Source organism: Portunus trituberculatus, chromosome 40, assembly GCF_017591435.1.
Source record: "Portunus trituberculatus isolate SZX2019 chromosome 40, ASM1759143v1, whole genome shotgun sequence".
In the NCBI taxonomy this organism is placed as follows: domain Eukaryota; kingdom Metazoa; phylum Arthropoda; class Malacostraca; order Decapoda; family Portunidae; genus Portunus; species Portunus trituberculatus.
In genome coordinates, this window is record NC_059294.1 from 29,245,312 (window position 1) to 29,269,154 (window position 23,843).

The 23,843-nt window shown below is 41.0% G+C and overlaps 2 protein-coding genes across 4 annotated transcripts in view; one reads left to right on the forward strand and one right to left on the reverse strand.

Annotated features, from left to right (window-relative positions):
- Positions 1-18,245, forward strand: part of LOC123515920 — a 37,425-nt gene extending 19,180 nt beyond the window's left edge. For both annotated transcript variants that reach the window (XM_045274819.1, XM_045274820.1), the window contains 6 exons: positions 3,897-3,998; positions 6,224-6,461; positions 12,721-12,846; positions 13,472-13,644; positions 15,398-15,567; positions 15,702-18,245. In XM_045274819.1, coding sequence (XP_045130754.1) covers positions 3,897-3,998; positions 6,224-6,461; positions 12,721-12,846; positions 13,472-13,644; positions 15,398-15,567; positions 15,702-15,762 — 870 coding nt within the window. In that variant the 3' untranslated portion in view covers positions 15,763-18,245. The remainder of the gene's footprint in view (positions 1-3,896; positions 3,999-6,223; positions 6,462-12,720; positions 12,847-13,471; positions 13,645-15,397; positions 15,568-15,701) is intronic.
- Positions 18,246-19,904: 1,659 nt separating this feature from the next.
- On the reverse strand, positions 19,905-22,303 carry LOC123515922 (uroporphyrinogen-III synthase-like). 2 transcript variants are annotated; one of them, XM_045274821.1, is made up of 2 exons: positions 22,084-22,303; positions 19,905-20,802 (listed from the first exon to the last, which is right to left on the reverse strand). In XM_045274821.1, exon 2 carries the CDS (start codon positions 20,726-20,728, stop codon positions 19,970-19,972), a length of 759 nt encoding a protein of 252 aa, XP_045130756.1. In that variant the 5' UTR covers positions 20,729-20,802; positions 22,084-22,303; the 3' UTR covers positions 19,905-19,969. The 2 variants fall into 2 exon arrangements, with proteins under 2 accessions (XP_045130756.1, XP_045130757.1); XM_045274822.1 differs by lacking the exon at positions 22,084-22,303 and adding an exon at positions 22,033-22,055.
- Positions 22,304-23,843: the final 1,540 nt, after the last annotated feature.

A 23,843-nucleotide genomic window follows, 5' to 3' on the forward strand; every position in this document is an offset into this window, starting at 1 on the left:
CACGTGTTCCCTTCACTGTGAGCCTTTCCTCCATGGAGTGTCCCTTCCCCCTTCACTAAAGTATCCTTCCACCACCAGCCTTGAAGAGAGAGATTATTCACAAAGGCCGTAGCTCGTGCACCAATGAGCTGATCGCCCCGATTGGTGCGTGAACCCGCAGACAGAGGCGGGGCGGGGCACGGTGGAGACGAGGTGAGAAAGGACGGTGCGGAGAGGCGGTGAGGTGGGACAAGGCATGGACGGGGCAAGGAAGTGAAGTGAAATGAAGGGAAGGGAAAAGAAGGGAGGAGTAGGGAAAAGAAGGGAAGGGCATTTCTTGCCTCCTTTGAGCTCATCTTAAACTAAATTAAAAATGCCCAACAATTTTCTCTGGAATACGGAGATGAGGCTTAAGGCTTACCAGACGGGTGAGGCTGTGGGGTTAGCTGGCGGGTGAGGCTGAGGGCTTACCTGGTGGGTGAAAATGAGGATTTGTGTCACGATACAGCCGACGCCCAAGGTAAATAGGCCATGTGTATGTTAATTAATTGTTCTGATATTTGTGATGATGGTGAAGTGATCGTAGCATGCACGCGGCAGCTTAGAACTGTGATTGTAGTGTGTTGAATACTTGGCGAAGAGACGAGATGAAAGAAAACGGGAGATGAGGCAGACGGTGGAGCACTGAGGTGCTGCTCACTGTCCTGGTGAGCCTGGAGAGGTGCTCACCGATAAGGGGACAGCCTATGTGTATAACATGAGTCTCCTCACTCTGCAACCCTTGGGAGAGGCAGCGGTGTGTACTGCTTGCACCCATACCCCCGCCCTCATCCTCGGAGCCTCATGGTGTGGCTCGCCGCTTACCGCTTTGTTGAGGCACATCACATCATCCACTGCGGACTATGTTTCCCGTCACCCTTTCCTCACGAGTGTTGTGCTACGGTAGGCAAGGGAGGAAGTGTGGCTGCCACCACCTGTCACCTGTGCAGGTGGACACTGAGAACGTGAACAGCGGCCGCTGAACTTATAATCTTGTCCTCGTGGTCCCTGTATTTCATGTCTTTCCTACCTGTAATGCTATGGCAGTGTCAAGGATTTGATGAGCTGATTTCATTAAAAATTGGAAATTGCACCTTTTTGCTGCAAAGGTACAAATAATTATAGATATAACTGTGACACTTTGGCGGGTGATGGTGAGGATTCATCTGTCGGGTGAAGGTGGTGAGTGAGGATGAAGGTTACCTGTGAGGGTGTGAGCTTCTTAGCAGGAGAAGGTGAGGGGCCATGTGGTGGTGAAGGTGAGCGATGGGCTGGCGGGTGAAGGTGAGGGGCCACCACCTGGCGCGAGGGTAAGGTGAGGGAGAAGGAAATATCGACACAGGCCGCTGCTGCTCACTCCGTCCACTGCCGCCGTCGCGAGCGGCCGCCTGACCCCAGCCGTGCGAGGGTTGGCCTCCCGAGCCGTGAGGGCGCCGCTGTTAGCGTGCAGGGCCCAGGAAAGTGTGTTGCCTCACCCAGGCTACCTCAAGATTCCCTGTGGTCACGGATCAACATTGATTGGCGAGCTGCGTGGGCGTGGGCGGCCAGACTCGGGCCACGCCACCCTCACATTGCCTGCGCCCATTGAGGCCCGGTACCCGCAGCCGCCGGGTGCTCGCCCAGGGTCGGCACTGCCTGGAGGAGGGCGCGGGGCAGGCGACTGTCTTAAGGAAGTGCTGCATGAGACGAGATTCTGGTTTCTGAATATTCTTTGTTGTGACTGAGAAGAATATTTGTGGTGGTGTTTAAGTGTAATTTTGTGGCTATTATGGCGGCAACGTGGTGACCGGCTGTGTGGGGTGGCGGTGCGAGGTCAGGAAGGCGGGAGCTCTGCCTCTTATAATATCGATGTACGTATCACAATACTGTCATAGCGTCATGCGCGCTCTTCGCCTTCCCACTCACTCCTCTTCTCTTCTCTCTCTCTCTCTCTCTCTCTCTCTCTCTCTCTCTCTCTCTCTCTCTCGCGCGCTCAAGAAATAAAATCAGCCTTTCCATGCAGGTGCTAAGGAAGAAGCTGACATAACAAATTCGTTTATCTTGTCCCTTTCACTGTGAAAATACTTGAAACTGTATTTTACACTCTTGCTCGTAAAAGTTTCATAACACACACACACACACACACACACACACACACACACACACACACACACACACACACACACACACACACACACACACACACACACACTATATGCGTACAGGTGTGTGGGTAAGCTGGCGGGCGTGCAAACAATACTCATATTCTCAGAAAGTCGTTCACGCGTTGAGTTAAGGAACGAAGCCACTACCACGTACGGAACAGACCCTACTGGTGTCGGTGAAGACTGAGAGACTCAGCAGGTGGTGAAGACGCCGCGGGAGGAGGAGGAAGAGGTGGAGGAAAAGGAGGAGGAGGAGGAAGAGGACTAGATCGAGAGAACTAAGGGAACTGAACATTGGAAGGTGTACAGCAGCGGCGGCAGGAAGGTGGTGGTGGTTGCGGCGGCGGCGCAGGTACCATGGAAACCGTCGTTGGCTACCACGCCGCTGACAGCCGCCAGTGTCGCGTGCAGTTTTACTCAGTCAAGGTAACGGCCGCTGCACAAGACTGCTGGGTGCCGGCAACACTTAGTAAAGGGAGGGGTAGAGAAACAAAATAATGAATGATAGAATAAATGTGATGATGATAGTAAACAGGAGTTCAAATACATAGTGAGGACGATATAATATAGTGTTGAGTAGGGTAATGTGAGAATAGTGACGCAAGTGGACTAGTATAGGATAGAGGTTGGAGTGAAATGTTAGAGGGGTGAGGCAAGCCACTAAGGTAGGGGAGGTGGTGGTGGTGGTGGTGGTGGTTGCTTGTTGTAAGGAGATGGAATGGTAGCTTGTGGAGTGATGGATGAGGCGGTGAAGATGTCTGGCCTGTGTATGTCTGTTGGGTGGAATGGATGAGTGGATGGCATGACAAGACAGGAAGAACAAACTGTGGCAGTCTTGTTGGCCCTTAAACCCTTGAATACCATGACGCGTTTTCATATCTATTTTAGTTAACTAGTTTTGTGATTTTATACAACTTCAGAAACTTAGATGGGGATTGAAATAGTAAAGACTGTGGCCATTAACCTTTTGATCTCCATAGACCCTTCCTAATGTAAATAAAATCGTCTAATCATACCCAAAACTCGTGGTAAAAATGTGTCCCAGTACTGAAGGGGGTTAAGACGCTGTTTACGATATGCTACACTGTTTAATCAATTGAATCCAGGAGTGATGGAGGGAGATGAGGAATATGGAGAGCAGCATGTGTGTTTAGTGAATGGACTGGAAGGGAAGAACTAACTGTAGCAGACCTGTTGCACTCGCGAAGCAGTTTCTGAGAAGCTACACTATTTAATTAATCTGTGGAATTTGAGGATTATGGTGGGAAGAGATGGAAAATATGACTGTGTTAGTAGGAGGAATGGATGTGTGTGGTGGTGGTGGTGATGGTGGTGGCGTGTGGTAATAATGGGAGTTGTGGTGATGAAGTTAGGCAGTCACTATCTTGCATCACCATTACTGAATTTAGCTTTCTTTCCCTCCAGCACTATGTAACTTTGCTTTCCACCACCACCACCACCACCACCAAGTTTCCTCTCAACCAATATAAGAATCTCTCTCTCTCTCTCTCTCTCTCTCTCTCTCTCTCTCTCTCTCTCTCTCTCTCTCTCTCTCTCTCTCTCTCTCTCTCTCTCTCTCTCTCTCTCTCTCTCTCAGCACTTAAGATTTTTTCCCCAATGCCAACTTCCCTGGAACACTTGACGTTTTTCTTGCAACACTTAGGTAATTTGCTGCCTTCTTTCCCTGCCCGGTGAAGTAATCCCCCTCCAACCCCTTTGGCCCTGTCTCCCCAGGTGCAGCAACGGCGAGCGGGTCTGCAGAGGCTAAGGGACGAGTTCCGCCTGGAGAATCTCTACCTCCAGCACAAGGTTCCTCATCTGTTCGTCTCCTCACAGGTAGGTTGTTAATTTTGGTGGTGGTGGTGGTGGTGGTGGTTGTGTTTGTGGTGGTGGAATTGTTGTAGTTGTATTGGTTGGGATGGTGGTGGTAATGGTGTGATAATGTTGGTAGTGGTGTTAGTTGTTGTTGTGGGTGGTTTTGTTGTGTTGGTGGTGGCATTATTACTGTTGCCATTATAGTTTCTCTATTTTTAGTGTTGTATTTGTAGATTCTATAAATATTTGTTTGATAGATAGGTAAATAGATTGATAGATAAATATTTACATACGAGAGAGAGAGAGAGAGAGAGAGAGAGAGAGAGAGAGAGAGAAACAAGTGGGAGTAGGCATGGATATACACACACTTTGAAACATAACACTCAGTCCCAGTCCCCTCACTTCCCTCACTCCCCTCATTCCCCTTCACTTCTCCCTCTCCCTTTCCCTTCTCCCTTCCCCTCCCTGGCATATTTCATTAATAATAACCCGTACTTCACTTCGAACCCTCGCTTTTATTCAGCATTTATACAATCTACCACCAGGCAGAGGCAGACAACAGACGTGGGTGGGTGGGGGTGGATGGAGGCGCATGGCCACGTACAGTACATATGAAGTATGGCGTAATAATAGTAAGGTTCGCGCCGCTCCTCCATTCCAGGCGTGACTCGTGTCCCTTTAAATTGCTCCCATTGTTTTTACTCTCCTCACCACGCACGCACGTTTGTTAAAAAAAGATTAAGTCCTGTGCTTTCATTTCAATTACAGCGGCTTCATGGCTGTGTGTGTGTGTGTGTGTGTGTGTGTGTGTGTGTGTGTGTGTGTGTGTATGTGTGTGTATGTGTGCGTGCGTGTGTGCCCGCATCCATACCACTCTAGCATACCAAAGAGCATTTTTATGAATTGTATACTAAATACGCAAGAATGTAACGTATTCTATTATAATTGTGGATCTCTCTCTCTCTCTCTCTCTCTCTCTCTCTCTCTCTCTCTCTCTCTCTCTCTCTCTCTCTCTCTCTCTCTCTCTCGCTAATATGCGGCCCTTTAAAGTAGATTTTAATAGAGTTGCAAATTGTTCAAGCGTTGTGTGTGTGTGTGTGTGTGTGTGTGTGTGTGTGTGTGTGTGTGTGTGTGTGTGTTTGTGTATGTAGTAATTGTTAGCATAATAGTAACTCTGCCCAAGCGTTTGGCTCAGTAATGGAGCTTCTGTTTGGCTCCGTGTTTGTGAATGACGCTGTGAAAATGGACGGAATGGATTGCGTGGACGTAGGAGTGCAGATGACCTCAGTGTCGCTTTGTTTTTCTGTTACTTGTAGGCTGATAATGATGATGGTGGCGGTGGTGGTGGTGGTGGTGATGTTTGTTCTTTCCTTGTCGTTGTTTTTGTTGTTGTTAGATATTATTGTTATTATTATTATTATTATTATTATTATTATTATTATCATTATCATTATATATTACTACTACTACTACTATCCTCATTAGGTATATAAGTCTCATTGCAGAATGAATGGAACTATCTAACATCAACAAGAAAAAGGAAATATATTTACAATGAATCTGAAGGAAAATGATGCCTTGTTACTGTAATGGGTGAATAATGCATTGGGTTTTAGCTTTACACCGGGAGTGACTAGTGGTTACACGTTTTATTGCCGCCTCTGTCACAATGTACCTTATCTACCATATCTTCATATAGCATCTCATACATCCATCCCTTTTTATTCCTTCTCGGGTGTTCATCTTCACCTTTTATTACTCTTCCTTTTTCGATCTTCTGCTCTTCTTGCTCCTAATGCTGTTCTCGTCCTGTATTTCTGCTTGTGTTCGTATTAATTTCCTCCTTTCCTGATTGGTCTTCTCCCATATTTCCTCCTTTCCTTAGTTGATTTATGGTTTCATTTCTTTTTTTAATTTTCTTTGTCGTTGGTTTTTCCTTCATCCATTCCTTTCTTACGTGCTTCTTTCCTTTCTTCACTCCTTTCTTCTTTTCTTCCTTCCTTGTTTCCTTCCTTCCTTCCTTCCTTTATTTATTTATTTCTTCGTTCATTCATTCATTCATTCATTCATTCATTCATCCATTCATTTCACTTTTTCTCTCTTTTTTCACTTCCTTTCTCCCCGTATGTATTCATCCCTCCCTGCTACCTTTCCTCCATCCTTTCATCACCCCTTATATCCCTCCGCTCCCCCCATCCATAACTTCACAACCACCAACAACACCACTTCTTTTTCCTCAAAACCAGTGGCAGCAGCACAACCGAATGTCATGTCTGTACCTGGGTTACCGGCTGTTCTGGGCGCTGTACTTCTCCATGTGGGCGGTGTGGGCGTGGGTGGGTTCCATGGGCTACGATGCGCCGGCAAGCCTCAAGATCTACTTCCCGACCTACCTCACCAACTGGAGCATCTGGACACTGGCGGCGGATACCTCCCTCCAGGCCGTGAACGTGATACTACACCTCAAGAAAATAGCTGATGACGGTGAGAGAGACGGCCATATTCAGAAACGCTTTGCTCTCTCGCCACGACAGTTTTCCAAGGCCACAGAGACGAGTACCTGGGTTTTCAAGAGTGTTTCTCCTTATAGTAAACTAGAAATCTTCCCAATGCATCACCAGAACTGTAGAAATACCCTTAAAAACATAGATATCTTCAACCAGAGCCTTTGGAGAGCATTGATGATGAGAGAGGAAAGCGTTTCAGAGTACAATACAGACCAGAGAGAGAGAGAGTGAGAGAGGGTAAACATGAGGTGAGAGGTATTTACCATTAAGTCTATCGTTCTGTAGCTAGTGTATCTGTTTATCTTCTTCCTATTTCTGTATTATTGAATTACATATCTAAGAAAAAGGGATTTAGAACGAGAGAGAGAGAGAGAGAGCGTTTGTAAGTGAATATACCAGGTGGATGTATTTCAAGCTTTCTGAATTTGCTTATCTATTCCCTTTGTGTTTATAATTTCTCTCTCTCTCTCTCTCTCTCTCTCTCTCTCTCTCTCTCTCTCTCTCTCTCTCTCTCTCTCTCTCTCTCTCTCTCTCCCCACATGGTGGTCTTTATGAAAAGGTGTATTTTTCTACTGGTCTGTTTGCTTTCCCATGTATCTGTGTGTGTGTAATTCACCACGGTCGCCTGCTGGTTACCCAGCCAGTCTTCCCCATTACGGAGCGAGCTCAGAGCTCATAGACCGATCTTCGGGTAGGACTGAGACCACAACACACTCCACACACCGGGAAAGCGAGGCCACAACCCCTCGAGTTACATCCCGTACCTATTTACTGCTAGGTGAACAGGGACTACACATTAAGAGGCTTGCCCATTTGCCTCGCCGCTTTCCGGGACTCGAACCCGGACCCTCTCGATTGTGAGTCGAGCGTGCTAACCACTACACTACGTGTGTGTGTGTAATTCATCTCGGTCGTCTGCTGGTCACCCAGCAGGTGTGTGTGTGTGTGTGTGTGTGTGTGTGTGTGTGTGTGTGTGTGTGTGTGTGTGTGTGTGTGTTTTCTTACTAAACATATGTAATCTTCCTTTTTTATTATTTATATGTAATTTTCAACTTTTTTTTCTATTCATTGTTTATGCTTTCATGGTCTCTCTATTCCCCTCTGTTACTTGGTTTCCTATTTCCTCCCTTTTTGTTTGCTCCTTTCTTCGGTTTCTCCCTCTCTTCTTTGCTCTCTATCTTTCTCACTCCTTTCATTACTCTTTCCATTCTTCCATCTCTCCCTTCCTGCTTTTTATCCTTCCCTCTTATTCCCTCTGTTCATTTGCCCTTTCATTCTTATATATGTTGCTCCTTCCTTCCTTCCTTCCTTCCTTCCTTCCTTCCTTCCTTCCTTCCTTCCTTCCTTCCTTCCTACTGACTTTACTTTCCAGAATCCATTATCTCATTCATTACTGACTGCCTCTATGCTTCTTTTTTTTTCTTTCTTTTTTCTTTAGTTTTTTGTCGTTCCATCCACTTACTGCCTCCTTCCTTCCTTCCTTCCTTTCTTTCCTTTCCATTCTATCTTTCTTCCACTACTGTATCCACTTTACCTTTCTTCTTTCCATCCATCTTTTCGTCAATTATTATCTCTTCTTTTGCCATTATCCCTCTTCTTTCCCCGTCTTCTCTATTCCTATCATCCTCTCCTTCTCAGCCTCACTCTCTCAAGACCACCTCTCACCACCTCTCCGTGTCTCCTCACCTCTCAACCACCTGTTAGAATTTACATAGTTGCCTTGGTTGGTATTTACTTAGCGTCACCCGCTTAGTATCTCTATCCTTTTAAATTCTCTCTCTCTCTCTCTCTCTCTCTCTCTCTCTCTCTCTCTCTCTCTCTCTCTCTCTCTCTCTCTCTCTCTCTCTCTCTCTCTCTCTCTCTCTCTCTCTCTCTCTCTCTCTCTCTCTCTCTCTCTCTCTCTCTCTCTCTCTCTCTCTCTCTCTCTCTCTCTCTCTCTCTCTCTCTCTCTCTCTCTCTCTCTCTCTCTCGTAGTTGGTTTGTGGCGATGCAAACTTGTGTGAATGTTCCTTTCTTTGACTCTCCCCTGTGAATGTATCGGCCTTGTTGTGCGCACTTTCGTCTCCCATCACGGTAGTTGTAAACTTTCCTCCGCCAAGAAGTAAATTCGGCGGAGAAAATGTTCAGTTTAGCCTTACAAATGAAAAGATTGTAAGAGAAAAAAAGTTACGTGATTGCATTAAGACGAGGAGCAACAGGAGGTGTTTCAAATATCTTTACAATAGCGAAAGTGAGATTTGAAAAAAAAAAAAAAAAAAGTGGATATCTATTACGTACATTATTAGACCCCTGTTGTGGAGTGTTTAGCGTCACTTAGATTTGTACCATAAGACAAACGGACAGACAGCCACCCACTTACCTACCTATCTACCTACCCTGCTAGTCATCCACCCACCCACTCACTTAGCCAGCCAGCCAGCCACTAGTCAGCCTTTCATCCATGCAGCCATTCAGCAAGTTAGCTAGTACCTCAACCACTAACCACCTATCCACACAAATCCATACATTCATCCAACCAACTAGCCAGACACCCGGCCATTTGTTCAGCCAGCCAGCCAGTCAGTTATTCAGTCAGCCAACTAGCCAGCCAGTCAGTTTTTCAGCCATCCAGTCAGTTATTTAGCTAGCCAGTCAGTTGTTCACCCAGCAATCCAGCTAGTCAGTTGTTCAGCCAGCCAGCCAGCCAGTAAGTTTTTTTTTCAGCCAACCCGCCAGCCATCCAGTCAATTGTTCAGTCAGCCAGCCAGTCAGTTATTTAGCCAGCCTGTCATTTGTTCAGCCAGTCAGTTTTTCAGCCAACCATCCATCCATCCAGTCAGTTCTGTCAGCCAGCCAGTCAGTTATTTAGCCAGCTTGTCAGTTGTTCAGTCAGCCAGCCAGCCAAGCAGCCCACGTCTCAGCCAGCTGTTTATCCCGGCTCGCAAGTTGGTCGATAAATAAGTAACTCGGAAAACGTGGGGAAGGGAAACTGTGATAGGTGGACGACACAGTTTCGCCGTGTGTCTCCTTAACTTTATTTCATCAGACTCCCGTATCTCCCTCGGATTTTATGAATTAGAATGCTTCCGAGGGAATATTTTTTTGGTATTTCTTTTATGTGTGTGTGTGTGTGTGTGTGTGTGGGGTATGGCAGCGTGCGGACTGTAGGATAGAAGATACGATAAACAAACAGGTGGAGAGTGTGGTCTCACGCCACCGAGATTTTCAAACTTCCCGTGTGAGTTTTATGTTTCTGCATCGCTTGTCCTTCCCGCCACACACTTCTTCCGCCCTCGCTAATGCACGTTTGCCTAGAAATATTCCAGCATCTCTCGTCCTGTCCTTGCGAAAACTCCACCTCAGCGTCTTTCTTCTCCATCCTACTCGTTTGCGTCTTGAAATATCCACAACACACATCAATGTAGGATATACCTGCTGTACACCTAGAAATAGCAAAGATAAACAAACTAAGAACTAATAGTAATATAGCTCGCGGTTCAGTGCGATTTTCTGTTGATAAGCTTCATGAACAAGACAGAAAAGCAAATAAATAGAGAGCAGATAACAGTAACACCAGTTGCCCTTTTACGAAGACTGATGGTAAATACTCTGTGAAAACTTTAGTATTGATTTATAAGTTTGTTCCTTCGGTGAAAGCGGCCTTAGTATAGAACTCGAGACATACTCCTGCGTATCTGTCTTGAGGCATCTGGACCCTGAGCTCCCCCCCTGCACCAGCCTCGGATACCTGCGCTAATTGGAAATCCTGCTCACTCAAGCATTTAACATTTTTGTCGTGCTTCTACGTGTGACTTGCATCCAGAAACGCTTTGTTCTCTCACCACGATTATTTTCAAAGGCGGCAGTGTTGATTAGCCGGTCGCTCAAGTGATCTGTAACCGGAACCAAAAAGACACGCTTGAAAACACGCGTCACCTGAACTAGAGACTTTTGAATGTAGTGAAGGTGCAGCCAGTGGTGTTTCATAATATGGTTCTATATTACACGGTCATTTATGCGTCCCTAACACCGCACCCTGTTATTTTGTTCAGTATTCTCTTCTTGTAAGCTTGCTACTTACCTACCCGTTTTCTTGTTTATATACGCCCACCTTCGTTTATTCAGTCTGCTTTCTTCCTTCCTTCTTCCATGAAATTCGCGCATAATACTCCTGTCACCTTTCGTCTTTTTATCTCTTGTTGTTACTCAGTCCCACGCTCTGATTCATGTTTCTTTTCCTCTTAATCTTCTTCAGTCAGAAGCAAAAGCTGTGATGTGTAAATTGTTATTCGCGGAAATGAAACTGTTAAATATTTTTCACACGGTTTTCATTGTGGAGTAAAATGCATTTTTGTCGCGCTGCTCCGATCGTCTATCAAACTTGTTGACTGTTAACTTCAGGGTTTTTTTTTTTTTTTCCTGCAGATTTATTTATTTTTACTACATTTTATTTTAACTTTTCAGCACTTGCATATGCAGTACTAGTATATACAATAACAATTCATCCTGACGGTGCTCTCTCTCTCTCTCTCTCTCTCTCTCTCTCTCTCTCTCTCTCTCTCTCTCTCTCTCAGAATAATGTAGTCGCGTCACTAACACATAAACCCAGAAATGCTTGAAGCCAGCCGTCCCCACCACAGCTGGACGCACGAGAGGCTGGTGGCGTTAATTAAGGACACCATCTCGCGACACTAGTGCAGTTTAATTGAGACACGATTGAATCATATTGGAACCTTGTATCGCACCACATTTCACCGCCCTGCACCACGCCACAGAAGGGCTCCGCATCACGAGACACTGTACGTATGTCACTGCCGCGCCACAGCCACGCTAAGCCAGGGCAAGAAGTCACTGTTGCATAACCTAAGTCATAAATTTGAGTTAACTTGTCTTCCGTGCTGCGTGCAATCATGGTCTTGAGTGGGGCGGACGTACGACGGAATGAGAGAGAGAGAGAGAGAGAGAGGTGAATTGTATTGTCTATGTAGCTCTCTCTCTCTCTCTCTCTCTCTCTCTCTCTCTCTCTCTCTCTCTCTCTCTCTCTCCAAGCATCCACAAAGCTTGTTTCGAGATGTTTGTGTGTGTCCGTCTTGTTAGTTGTTATAGTCTTCGTGCCCCTTGAACACCCCTCTCAATCTGTCCCTCTTTGGACTTTGCTTGTGTAAGGAATGTAAATTTTAAAAGCTTCGGTCTCCTTTCGTCCGGTACAAACGTCTCTCATCTCTTGTATTGTTTTAGTCATCCCTTCTATCTTTTCTTTTTCTTGTGATTCGTTGTATGTGTTTAGTAATTTTACGTATCTTCTCATTCATTCCGTATTATCTTCCTCTTTTATATGTTTCTTTATATCTTTCTTAGTAATCTCGTGTATGTTTTATTTATTTACTTATTTATTTATTTATTTATTTTTAGTAATCCGTGTTATCTTTTTAGTAATTCCTTTGTGTGTGTGTGTGTGTGTGTCGGTAATTCTTTAATTGTACCTTTATAGTTTGCGTCTATCTGGACAACTCTTTACAGTCCCTAATGGAGGTTAGTGGAGTTTTTAAGTCATTAAGTATGTTTTCCTTAATTCTTGTGATAGCTTAACGAAGACTCAGGATCGTCAATAGAAAAGGTTCGCGTAGAAACTTGACCAAACAACTTAATACCCTTTGAAAACAGTCTTTATGAAAGACCAAAGCGTTTCAAAGTACTTTCCTTCTTCTGGTCTTCTTTTTACATGTGTCTTGCCTTGTGTCTTGCTGGCATCCCCTTTGTTCTTTGTAAGGTTGGCATGATCGATCTCCGTGCAGCGTACATGCCAGAAGGGATGGATCTGAGTGGGGAGAGTAACTGCGTATGTGGAGCAGAGGTCCATATTCTGAAACACTACTATTTTCGAAAGGCTCTAGTATAGTTAAAGTGACACATGTTTCTAAGGCTGTCTTGTATGGTTCCGGGGACTGATTGAATGTGATTTTTCCATAATTAACAGGAAAACACTTTTGAGAACTCCGCTAATTATTTATATGCCTAGGAAAATAGTCGTGGTGAGAGAGCAAAACATTTCAGATTGCATGCCATAGAAAGATCAACAATAGGAGACCCTCTGACTTTCGAAGTTGTTTGTTGTAATCTACGTAACACAATCTGAAATAAGAGACGTATGATAGTAAAGGACAACGAGTTTAGCAGAGAGGAAAGATGAGACTTTGTGTATTGAAAGGTACTGGAAAAAAGCGAGATCATGGTTTCTTCTACCGTTTTATGCACAGGTGACGTGGTGTACCCATCTATGACGCGGCTGATGAAGACGTCGTGGGTGCTGTCCAACATCATGGGCCCCGTGCACTTGTTCGTCGCCCTGGGCTACTGGATCGTGGTCTATCCGAACAGGAGCGGTGAGTCAAGGCTGCTACAGCGGTGTGCCACAGTGCCTGCCTGCTTACTTCCTTGCTTGCTTCTCCCCGTGAAGTTAACACTGAAAAGAATTCCAGTCAAACTGTCTAGTTTTCTTCTGATGGGATGTTTTAAAAATAGAGTATTTCAAGTAATGGAAATGTGGAAAAACTGAGTGAGATAATGTGTTTGTTACTTGCCAAAAAGATAAATAAATAAATAAAAATAAATAAATGAATAAATGAATAAATAAAATAATAATAATAATAATGAGAATGATAATAATAATAATAATAATAATAATAATAATAATTAATAGAAAATTGTCATTGAATGTAGCTCCACGCGTCTGTACAGTTATGGAATTCAAAGGAAATGTGGAAAAACCGAGCTAGACAGAGAGAGAGAGAGAGAGAGAGAGTTTGGTAGTGAAAGAGATGGAAATTAAACATGCTGTTGACTGTGTTAGTTGATTTGAATGGACTGAGTAAGGACTTTGAGTAGCATGCTTTAAGTAACATTCCTCTTATATAATGTGTAGCTGCACAGATGAGTACCCACATTGTTGGTCTTTCTTCAACAGTGTACATGCAGTGTACAGTGTTTACACAGTGGCTATCCCTACAGATGAGTCTCTAAATGAGATCGGCATCAACACCCACATAATGCCCGCCCTGTACATCCTGCTGGACGTCGCCGTTTCCGCAACCCCACGTCGCCTCGTTCACGTCTACCAGCCCATCATCTTCGTCTTCAGCTACGTCTTCTTCAACCTCATGTACTACCTGTGCGGGGGCCTGGTCAGTGCACTTTGCCTTCTGTTGTACAGTACTTCTCTTCTGAATCCTTTTCTTACAGTCTTCATGCAGCTTCATTTACTTTCTTATATTCTTAGGGGTTACTATACGTTTGCCATTGGTGATTTCTCTTTGATTTATCATCTTTAGACGTGTTTGTAATAACTTAGTAGCAGATAAGTACTCCTTGTTATAGTGGGGCATAGTTTATTCACATACCATTGATTTGTGCCAGACTGTGACGAAGATAAAACAAGATTATGAAGTACACTTGTGAGGATGCCAATGTGAAAAACTTACCTTTTATTTGTCGTTTCTTTCTTTTACTTTTTTTTTTTCTGTTTAATATATGAATTGTGTCTACACCTCCACATCTCTCTCTCTCTCTCTCTCTCTCTCTCTCTCTCTCTCTCTCTCTCTCTCTCTCTGTGAAAATTCATATTGTAAGTGTTACATGAATGTATTACTATTTTAAATAGAAATGCATTTAAAGATTGTATATTTAAGTACTTTCAGTAATAGGAAAAACACTTTGACAGTAGTACAAGATATGCTTTAACTGTCATTGTGACAGCAATGCAAGGTGTGACCCACCCTATTGCCTCAGCTCAAGCCTGGCTGGCTGAGGTTTATGATTCCACTGGCCATTAACATTGGTCAGGTTCCTCTCTTTCCCATGTTTCAGGTGAAGGGTTGGATGTTTGTAGTCCAGGTGTCCCTAAGCACTCCGAGATGACTAATATCATTCAGCCACCTAGAAATCTTTTCTCACTTTGTGTCTTCTTATCAAGTGCTGCTGACATAAGTAATAAAACATTTATTATACACAGTGAAGAATGGTTTTCATGTACTCAAAGCAAATAATTATTGCATCAGTTAGGAAACAATAAAGCACTGTAAGATAAGATGCACACTTTCCAGTAAACTTAATCAGCCAGTAGCTGGCCAGAGCATTGATTCCCCTGACCTGCCTCCACTCAGGAGGAAAGACTTGTGCCTCTACCCATTGTGGAGAGTATAGTAGTGTAGTACTGTAAAACTTCTTGGATCACCTGCCCTTCACTACTGTTTATCATCCACACCCAACCTTTCTGCATGGCACCTCTTACCCTTTCAGCAACAGCTCCCAGGGCCACTGAGAACTGTGCCCTTGTCCCTTCTCTAGTCCTTCAAAGCAGCTGAAAAGCCAACTTGTCAGTGCTTCTTCTTTCAACTGTTTTTCCATTTATTTTTTTCTGGTAGAGAGAAGAATACTGCTATCATAATTATTTATATGACTTAAAACTGAGATTGAAAGAGATGAAGGGACAGAGTAAGAGAACAGTGAATATCCTTCTCTGTTTATTCCTAGTTATACAGTACAAGTTGTAATGTCTTGCCCAAACTGCCTCCCTGGTACGCTAATATGTTTATTGGAACCCGAATGAGATTCCTGTCACAGATGGCCCAAGAAGGCTCTGTATATCACACATATGATAAGCAATGGCAATCCCTTGGTTAAGATTCATTCCACAAACACAAACCTTCCAGCATCTGATATATGTTAATTTCTTACTAACATAGATGTCTTCATTGGATCATATATGGTTTATAATTTCAATCTTTACCTTTCATAGTTAGTTGTTGATGTCTGAAAGTTATGAAAATATTTTTTATTTACATGTAATTAATAGCTAATTACAGTGTCATAGTTACTCAGTATATCTTTGTAGGAAATCACTGACTAGTCTGATTTTTTTTCTTTCTCTTTCTCCAGGACTATCTGGGCCGCCCTGCCCTGTATCCCTTCATGGACTGGACGCAGCCGGGAAGCACGATAGGGATTATGTTTGTTTCCATTTTTGGTGTGATCCCTTTCCTGCACGCTGTAATCTGCCTGCTGTGTGCATCCAGGATCAACATGTGGCGCCGCCTCAAAATATCAAGGTCGGTTTGTAATATTGACTATTTAGAATTACCTTGATAATCTATTTATTGTCTGCTCCACTCAAAAGTGTGACAGTTTGCTTCATTGAATGTGTTTGCTGCAAATTGTGAGTCAGTCATGGTTGCATTGCCAGGTATGCCAGAGAAGAGGATGAGATGGACCAGGTGGACGGACCACAAGAACAGAAGGTCTAGGACGAGTTGTGGCAGACAAACTGCTTCCTTCACCTGTGCTGGTTACTGGCTGTGTAGAGGATAGTCATTGACATTGTATTGGAACATCAACACACTCTGAACTAAACCAACATTCTGTACTGTAAATATTAGCACAAAACTTCACCATTATTCTTCTGTCAATGAATTGTTAATATTTTTCTCATTAGCAATGGGTCATTGCTAGCCACTTTTCAATATAGTAATAATACATTACTAGAAATTGTTGAATTAAATCAAACTTATCTAAAAATCATATCTCAATGTGAAGTTATTGAAGATTTTGAGATTGATATGGTCCATTTTCTTGATGTTATCAACACATGTGCCATGGGTTGATGGTCCACCAGCCTTATAACAAAGCTACTACCCACACATTTTGGCTTCCATGTGCACAACGTTGCTAAACTCCTTATAGCAACAAAAGAGTAGTGAACAATTTTTCAGAATTCTTACTATTTCTGTGTGTGTGTGTGTGTGTGTGTGTGTGTGTGTGTGTGTGTGTGTGTGTGTGTGTGTGTGTGTGTGTGTACATGCATGCACATGTCTGTGTGGATGTGTATAGTTCTCTGGGACAGCCGTGGAGAAGGCCTTAGCTGGGAGGCAGCCACCAGAGTGAATGCACTATGTTTCTGATATAAAAGAATCATAGATTATTTACCCTGGCAACCACATCATCTTAGCTAGTCTTACATGTTCTTTAGTAGCAAAGCTTTATGTTGTTTTCCCCAGTATTGTACAAACAGTGAATAAGGAAAGCCTAGAGAGGGAGCAAGTTTGCATTACAGTGTCTCCTTTTGTAACTGTAGTCTGTGTTACCATCAAATTGACCAAAGATTTATTCATCAGTCTCTCTGTAGAATAAGTATGTATGTAAAGTTAATGGGAGTAAAGCAAACTCTTTTAGACTGTGGGAATATTCCTTTCTAATTGTTTTCACTTTATATCAGAAGAAAGGCTGTGTAAATCAGGAAAGTTTTGATTGACATAAAGCCAACAACTAACTCATTCAGTGTGACTGCCAAAAAAAACTCTGCTCTTCAAATGTACCAGAGGAGTGAACACCACCACTCCTTTGTCTCCATCAGAGAAGTGGTGCTTGGAAGAAGAGAACTCAATACTGTATGCTGCTAGTGCTTGAGAAACACCTCCTCCCTATCAGTGCTAACAGTTAGTTATATACATCACTATAATCAGTTGTTAGATGCATTCATGATAATTAACACAAGTTCAAATAGTGGCATATGCTGAAGAAAACATTACAGATATTATGTTTTATGTTGTGGACCCACATAACAATAATGAACATCCTAGATAGATCTTCCCTATCCTAATTAAAGATTCATTTTGACTCTAGTATCTGTGTCTTTGTGTAACTACATTGTTTTTTTTTTTTTTTTTTTTTTTTTTTTTTTTTCATACCACTAGTTCAATGAGACTCCTTTCCAGCTACTACAGAGGCTTTATTTAGAGACAGTGAAGCAATTAATTCCTGCTCTGAGGAAAAGGAACAGTTTCAGAGTTGTGTGGCAGTCATGATGAGTCCAATTTCTTTCCACTACACTGACTTAAGTTTGCAATTTTCACAAGAACATTGTAATAGTACTAAGAAAATGTTTGTTAAGACAAGAGTTATACTGTTTAAAAAAACAATGTTCTTAGTTGCAAATATCTTTGCATTTACCAAAGGTTTGCAGTGTTTTCTTTACTTAGCATGTTTTACTTTTCCTTGTCTCCCATGGTTTAGAAAACAATATGTGCTTGTGTTCTCATGATGACAAGTTGCCTTTTCAGGAGATAAGGAATGTATAGATAAGTAGTATAGAATTTTTCTGTAGATTGTTTGATTGGCACAATACACAAAGTGAAGACCGTACAGTCTCTTTCACTATGTGCAGACTTTCGTGTAATACAAAGTCTGCATAAATCTAAATCAAACTGTGAAAGTTGTTCTTACAGTTTTCAATTGCAGAGCAACTACAACAAAATGTCTATAGTACTTCTACTCTAGCATTTATGTATGTACTGACTATGTACTGTACTTGTTATTTATTCAGTGAACTCTGCAATTTTCTCTCTCTCTCTCTCTCTCTCTCTCTCTCTCTCTCTCTCTCTCTCTCTCTCTCTCTCTCTCTCTCTCTCTCTCTCTCTCTATGAAAAAGTGTATTTCTGTAGTATGATTACAAGTGCATGACACTAAAGATGACAGTTGTAAAGAGTCATCAACATACATCTAATGATGTTTACTTGTATTATTGCACTTGACCAGTGTGTAGTTTTCTGGTTCAAGATAAACTAATTACCACTGAAACTCTGTTGTATAAAAAAAAATTTGTAAAAAAAAGTTTATATGACATTTGTACAGTACAAGTGTTTGTATATACTATCTGGTCAATATTTTTTTTTCAACACAGGTAATTTAAATGTCATTTATAGAATATTTGTATATAAATGTTTTCCAAGCACTATGGTTTTTATCCTTATCATATGGAACCATTGTAGGAATTCTGACTCGTACCATATTGGGATAAAGGAGGCTTCTTGTGTTCAAAGGTATATGTGGAATTTTTGTTGCTAGCAGTTGCTGCTCTCTCTCTCTCTCTCTCTCTCTCTCTCTCTCTCTCATCCTACATACACAATTAGGTAAATAAATGCATACATAGAGCCTGATTGGTGTGCATGATTAATGTGTGTGGGGTGGCACAGTCACTGGGGCAGTACACAGTCTTTACAATTGGATAAAATGGTGGAAAATTCACATTAAGCTCATAACAACTGATGATAAAATTGATATTGTTATGGGAGTTAGTGTAGTATATGTGTAAGGCATTTTCTATTTACTATAGTATATACATAAACAACCGAACAAAGAAAGATTGTAAATGGATTGCTATGAATAAGTGTACTTCTTTTTTAATGTAAGTGACAACCCACGTGATAATGAAAGACTTGTTTTCCTTCAGACTCCAACTGAAAATTTCTTCTTTATGAAATACATATATTTTTATGTTATGGCCTATAGCACTAGTAGACATACTTGAGTATATGTGGGAAGCGCTGTTCAGTTTCTGCCCATTACTGGTGCAGGCAATTTTATTTATAGTAGTATCCTTACAAGGGCCCACATCACCACCTAAGTGCATCTTTGGTGTAACCACCTAGAACCTGGATATCATGGTGACATGTAGGTAACTAATCCACTCAACAAATGACATAGCTTCAAAGTAGTATGTGGTGGGATTCGAACTTATGCGTGGATGTCTGCCCAATCCCATGCTCGCCACCACCTCCATATATATATATATATATATATATATATATATATATATATATATATATATATATATATATATATATATATATATATATATATATATATATATATATATATATATATATATATATATATATATATATATATATATATATATATATATATATATATATATATATATATATATATATATATATATATATATATATATATATATATATATATATATATATATATATATATATATATATATATATATATATATATATATATATATATATATATATATATATATATATATATATATATATATATATATATATATATATATATATATATATATATATATATATATATATATATATATATATATATATATATATATATATATATATATATATATATATATATATATATATATATATATATATATATATATATATATATATATATATATATATATATATATATATATATATATATATATATATATATATATATATATATATATATATATATATATATATATATATATATATATATATATATATATATATATATATATATATATATATATATATATATATATATATATATATATATATATATATATATATATATATATATATATATATATATATATATATATATATATATATATATATATATATATATATATATATATATATATATATATATATATATATATATATATATATATATATATATATATATATATATATATATATATATATATATATATATATATATATATATATATATATATATATATATATATATATATATATATATATATATATATATATATATATATATATTTCAAAGGCAGAAATAGCATGTTCATGGATTCAATAAAGAAATGTACCAATTATGTAATTTCCTGTTATGCAGCATCTACTGGAGAGCAGCAAGCACACGTGTGAGGCCATCGGGGCTTGGCAATGGGCACACTCCCCACACTGACTGGTGGTGCTCCACTAGAGCTGTGTTGGTGGTGGGGCCAATGGCAACAATTTTCACACCTGTTGTGGATACTTTGAGCTCTTCAAACACTGGAAGGGCAAACTTAACACCTGAGGGACTGAAAAACACTGCAACATCAGGCATCTGACCTGCCATAGTGAGCTTCTGTACAGTTTGGCGGAGGTCAGGGTGCGAGGACGTCTGGTAAGTGGTGAGGGCTCGGAAGTCTCGGTCCTGTTGTGCCAGCAGCCTTGGTAGTTCGTCCCGCCCTAAGTTCCCACACGGGTAGAGCAGAGGCTTGTCAAATGGCTTTGTCTCCCTGATAATGATTGGGGCAAGCTGTTTGGCATTGCCAGACTCCTGGCCGATGCTTGGCAGTTTCAGGAGTGTTTGCACAGCCATTTGTGTTGCCTCACCAATAACAAACACCTTCTTGTCACTCCATTGGTCATGGATACTTACTGCTAGCTTTTCATAAATCTGTGCCACTGCCTCCACTGCACGCTGGCTGGTGAAGATGATCCCAGTGTGGTCCTGTGGCCTCTGCAGAGCATCCCTCAGAGGAGCCTCATTACACCACTGGAAGGACAGCGTTGGCACCACCACTGCCGAGAAGCCAGCCTTAGTCAGGGCGTCTTTGTACCTGCCATCACTGCCCTCGCTGGACTTGAGAAGCCACACACTCTTCATGGCTCTACAGGACAGGCACTACAGGTCAGCAGAGCCACACCACTGCTTCACTGAATGCCTATCATCGCCCACACCTGCACCAGAAAGAAATGTCATGTACTAATTTTCCTGTATGCTCTGCATGAAACAAATTGAAGTACTAGGATTTTATTATGCATTTTTATGTGGAAGATACCTTTAGCATATATTTCTAAAGACTATAAAGTGTTTTGGTCAAATCTGTGAATATCAAGAAGACACAGGTAGTTCTATTTCCTAATGTTTTAAGCTCATATCTTTGACAAAATTATGGACCCAGTGGGAAAGCAAGGTTTTCAGGTGGAAGAAAGTAAAGTGTAGTCAAATGTCACCTCTTAACAAGAAAAAAAAGTGGAAACTATTGCTGTTGTTATCAAGATGGGCACCATTTTTGATACTGCAGTAAGTTGTTAGAAATTGATTGTCTATTCCTCCTTAGTGACACTAACCTAACCAAGCATTATCTAACCTAAACTAACCTAGCATTGCCTAATCTGACCTAAGTTAGCTTAGATTAGTTAAGTAATGCTCGGTTAGATTAGTGTCCTGAAGGAGATTATCTGTTAGTATCAAAGATGGTGCTTATCATAATAACAGCAGCAATAGTTCCCACTATTTTCTTGGAGATAAGAGGTGATATTTTAGCTTTCCCTATCTGAAAATCTTGCTTTCCCACCACCTCCCAAGTTTGATGGAGGTAAGAGCCAAAAAAACATTAGTAAATGGAGCTGCATTCCTCTTCTTCATATTTATCCTGAAATCAATGTGATGGTGAACACTTGTGATGCCAATAACCTTGGCAGATCAGGATCAACCAAGCATGTCCTGGGCCTTCATATAAAGGTACATCAATAGGTTAGGTTAGGTCAAGGTAGTATCATTAAGGGATTCCAGAACAAAACCCCACTGATTACGTTAGGTAATTGTGATCCACAGAGGTGAGGAAGACAAAGATCCAGCTCAAATTAGGTTAATATCCAAAGGGGATCAAACCTCATCCCTTAAAATTAAGTTAGGCTAGAAATTTACCATTTTCAAAACCTGGCATCTCATCCTCTACACTTTTCATGTTTATCTTCAATTTCCCAACCCCTAAAATCCCTTTCCCATCACAGTCACAAGTTTGTATGCCCCGGAAAGGGACGCCAATACAACACATATGGAGCAGCTGGTCACTAGTGGAAAGAATTACTTTCCACCTCTACAGTTCATCAGACAGTTACTTAATCGAAACAATATCACCTAATAACTCATTTTCACTCACATCTCTTCATTGCTCACCTCACCTTGTGTGCCCTGACTGCTGCTTTCTACCTAATGCCTTAAATAATACCTACCTACACACCGCTCTTCTGTGACTACGGTTTCCCAAGCTTTTTCGGTAACAACCTTTTCTCGTGTGACTTAATGGGACTTTTATCTCTTTCATCCACCCTGTTTTACTCTTATTCAGACTTGTTATCTTCTGGCAAGGGAATTCAGACTTGTCCAACCCGACGCTCGTGGTCTTGCCCCGTTAAGATGAAACAAACAGTGTTCACCGTTCGTTCAGTGTTCACACAGGTGCGTGACGCACCGTGCGTCATCGGAGGCTCGGAGCATGCGCGGCCTGTCACCGCCTCACCGGGAGCAGACGATATCATATAACATAACATAACATAAATAATAGGATAACAAAGGGCCACCAGGGCCCATCTAGGTTATCCTGTATCAGTCGCACAGCGACCTCGTCATCAGTACTTAAAGGAAATCCTTTCCTTCCTCTACTGCCTCTAGCCAACATCACTCCATCTCATAGCTAAAGATGATGAACCGGCTAGACTGGATTTGGTGTTAACAAGAGAAGTGTACCTATGTGGGGATATACAATACAAATGTCCTTTGGGAAAGAGTGATCATGTGGTTATGGAAATGCAGATAGCAACAACACAGCGAAGGAAAGACGAGACATACAGGAGTGGTAGATTGAATTATAGAAAGATGGACACAGAAAGTTTGAAAACTTATTTCAGAAAATTAGACTGGGAGGAGATGTTACAAATCAGAGAAGTGCAAAAAAAATATGAGATTTTTATGAAATATTATAAAGAAGGAGTTATGAAATTTGTACCAAAGTATAAACCGAGAGAGGAAGGAAGAAAGGATTGGTTTAATGTAACTTGTGTTAAGGTTAAGGAAAAGAGAGATGTGGCTTGGAAAAGATAGAAAAAAAGCAGGGATATACTAAATAAGGAGAATTATAGAGTGGCGAGAAATGAGTATGTGAGGGTAAAGAGGGAGGAAGAAAGAAAATTTGAAAAAAATATTGTAGACAAGAGTAAGGAACATCTAAAATTGTTTTACAGGTTCATAAATGATAAACTTAAAAAGAGAGAGTCCATTGAAAGGTTAAAAGGAGAGCATAGTAGATGACCCTAGAAATATCGCGGAATTGCTAAATAATAGGTTTCAGCAAGTATTTACTAAAGAAACAATGTTTGTAAAGCCTCAGAATGTACAAGGAAATGTGCACATGGATGACATTAAGATACCTAAAAAGGAGTTATATAAAATGTTGGAGGAACTTAAAGATGATAAAGCGATGGGACCAGACGAAGTTTCAGGAAAATTATTGAAGGAATGTAGAGAAGAATTGATTGATCCATTATATGATATTATAAGGTGTTCATTAGAAACCGGGGAAGTACCGGTAGAGTGGAAAAGAGCTGAACTGGTGCCCATTTATAAGGGAGGCAGTAAGGAAGAGCCTCTTAACTATAGACCTGTGTCACTAACAAGTGTGGTCGGTAAGATTTGTGAAAGGGTGATAAAGAAATATTGGATACGGTTCCTGGAGGATCATAAGTTATTATCGGATCATCAATTTGGCTTTAGGAAAGGGAGGTCATGTGTAACAAATCTACTGAGCTTTTATTCAAGAGTGGTTGACAAAATGCAAGAGAGAGAGGGATGGATGGACTGTGTATATTTGGATTTAAAGAAAGCTTTTGACAAGGTACCTCACATGAGACTGCTATGGAAATTAAAGATTTATGGAGGACTGAAGGGAAAATTGTTAAAATGGATGGAAAACTATTTGAGATGGAGGGAGATGAGA

What these genes read in the sequence shown, in the direction of transcription:
- LOC123515922 (XM_045274821.1), bottom strand. Translation starts at nt 20,728, where the DNA reads ATGAAGAGTGTGTGGCTTCTCAAGTCCAGCGAGGGCAGTGATGGCAGG.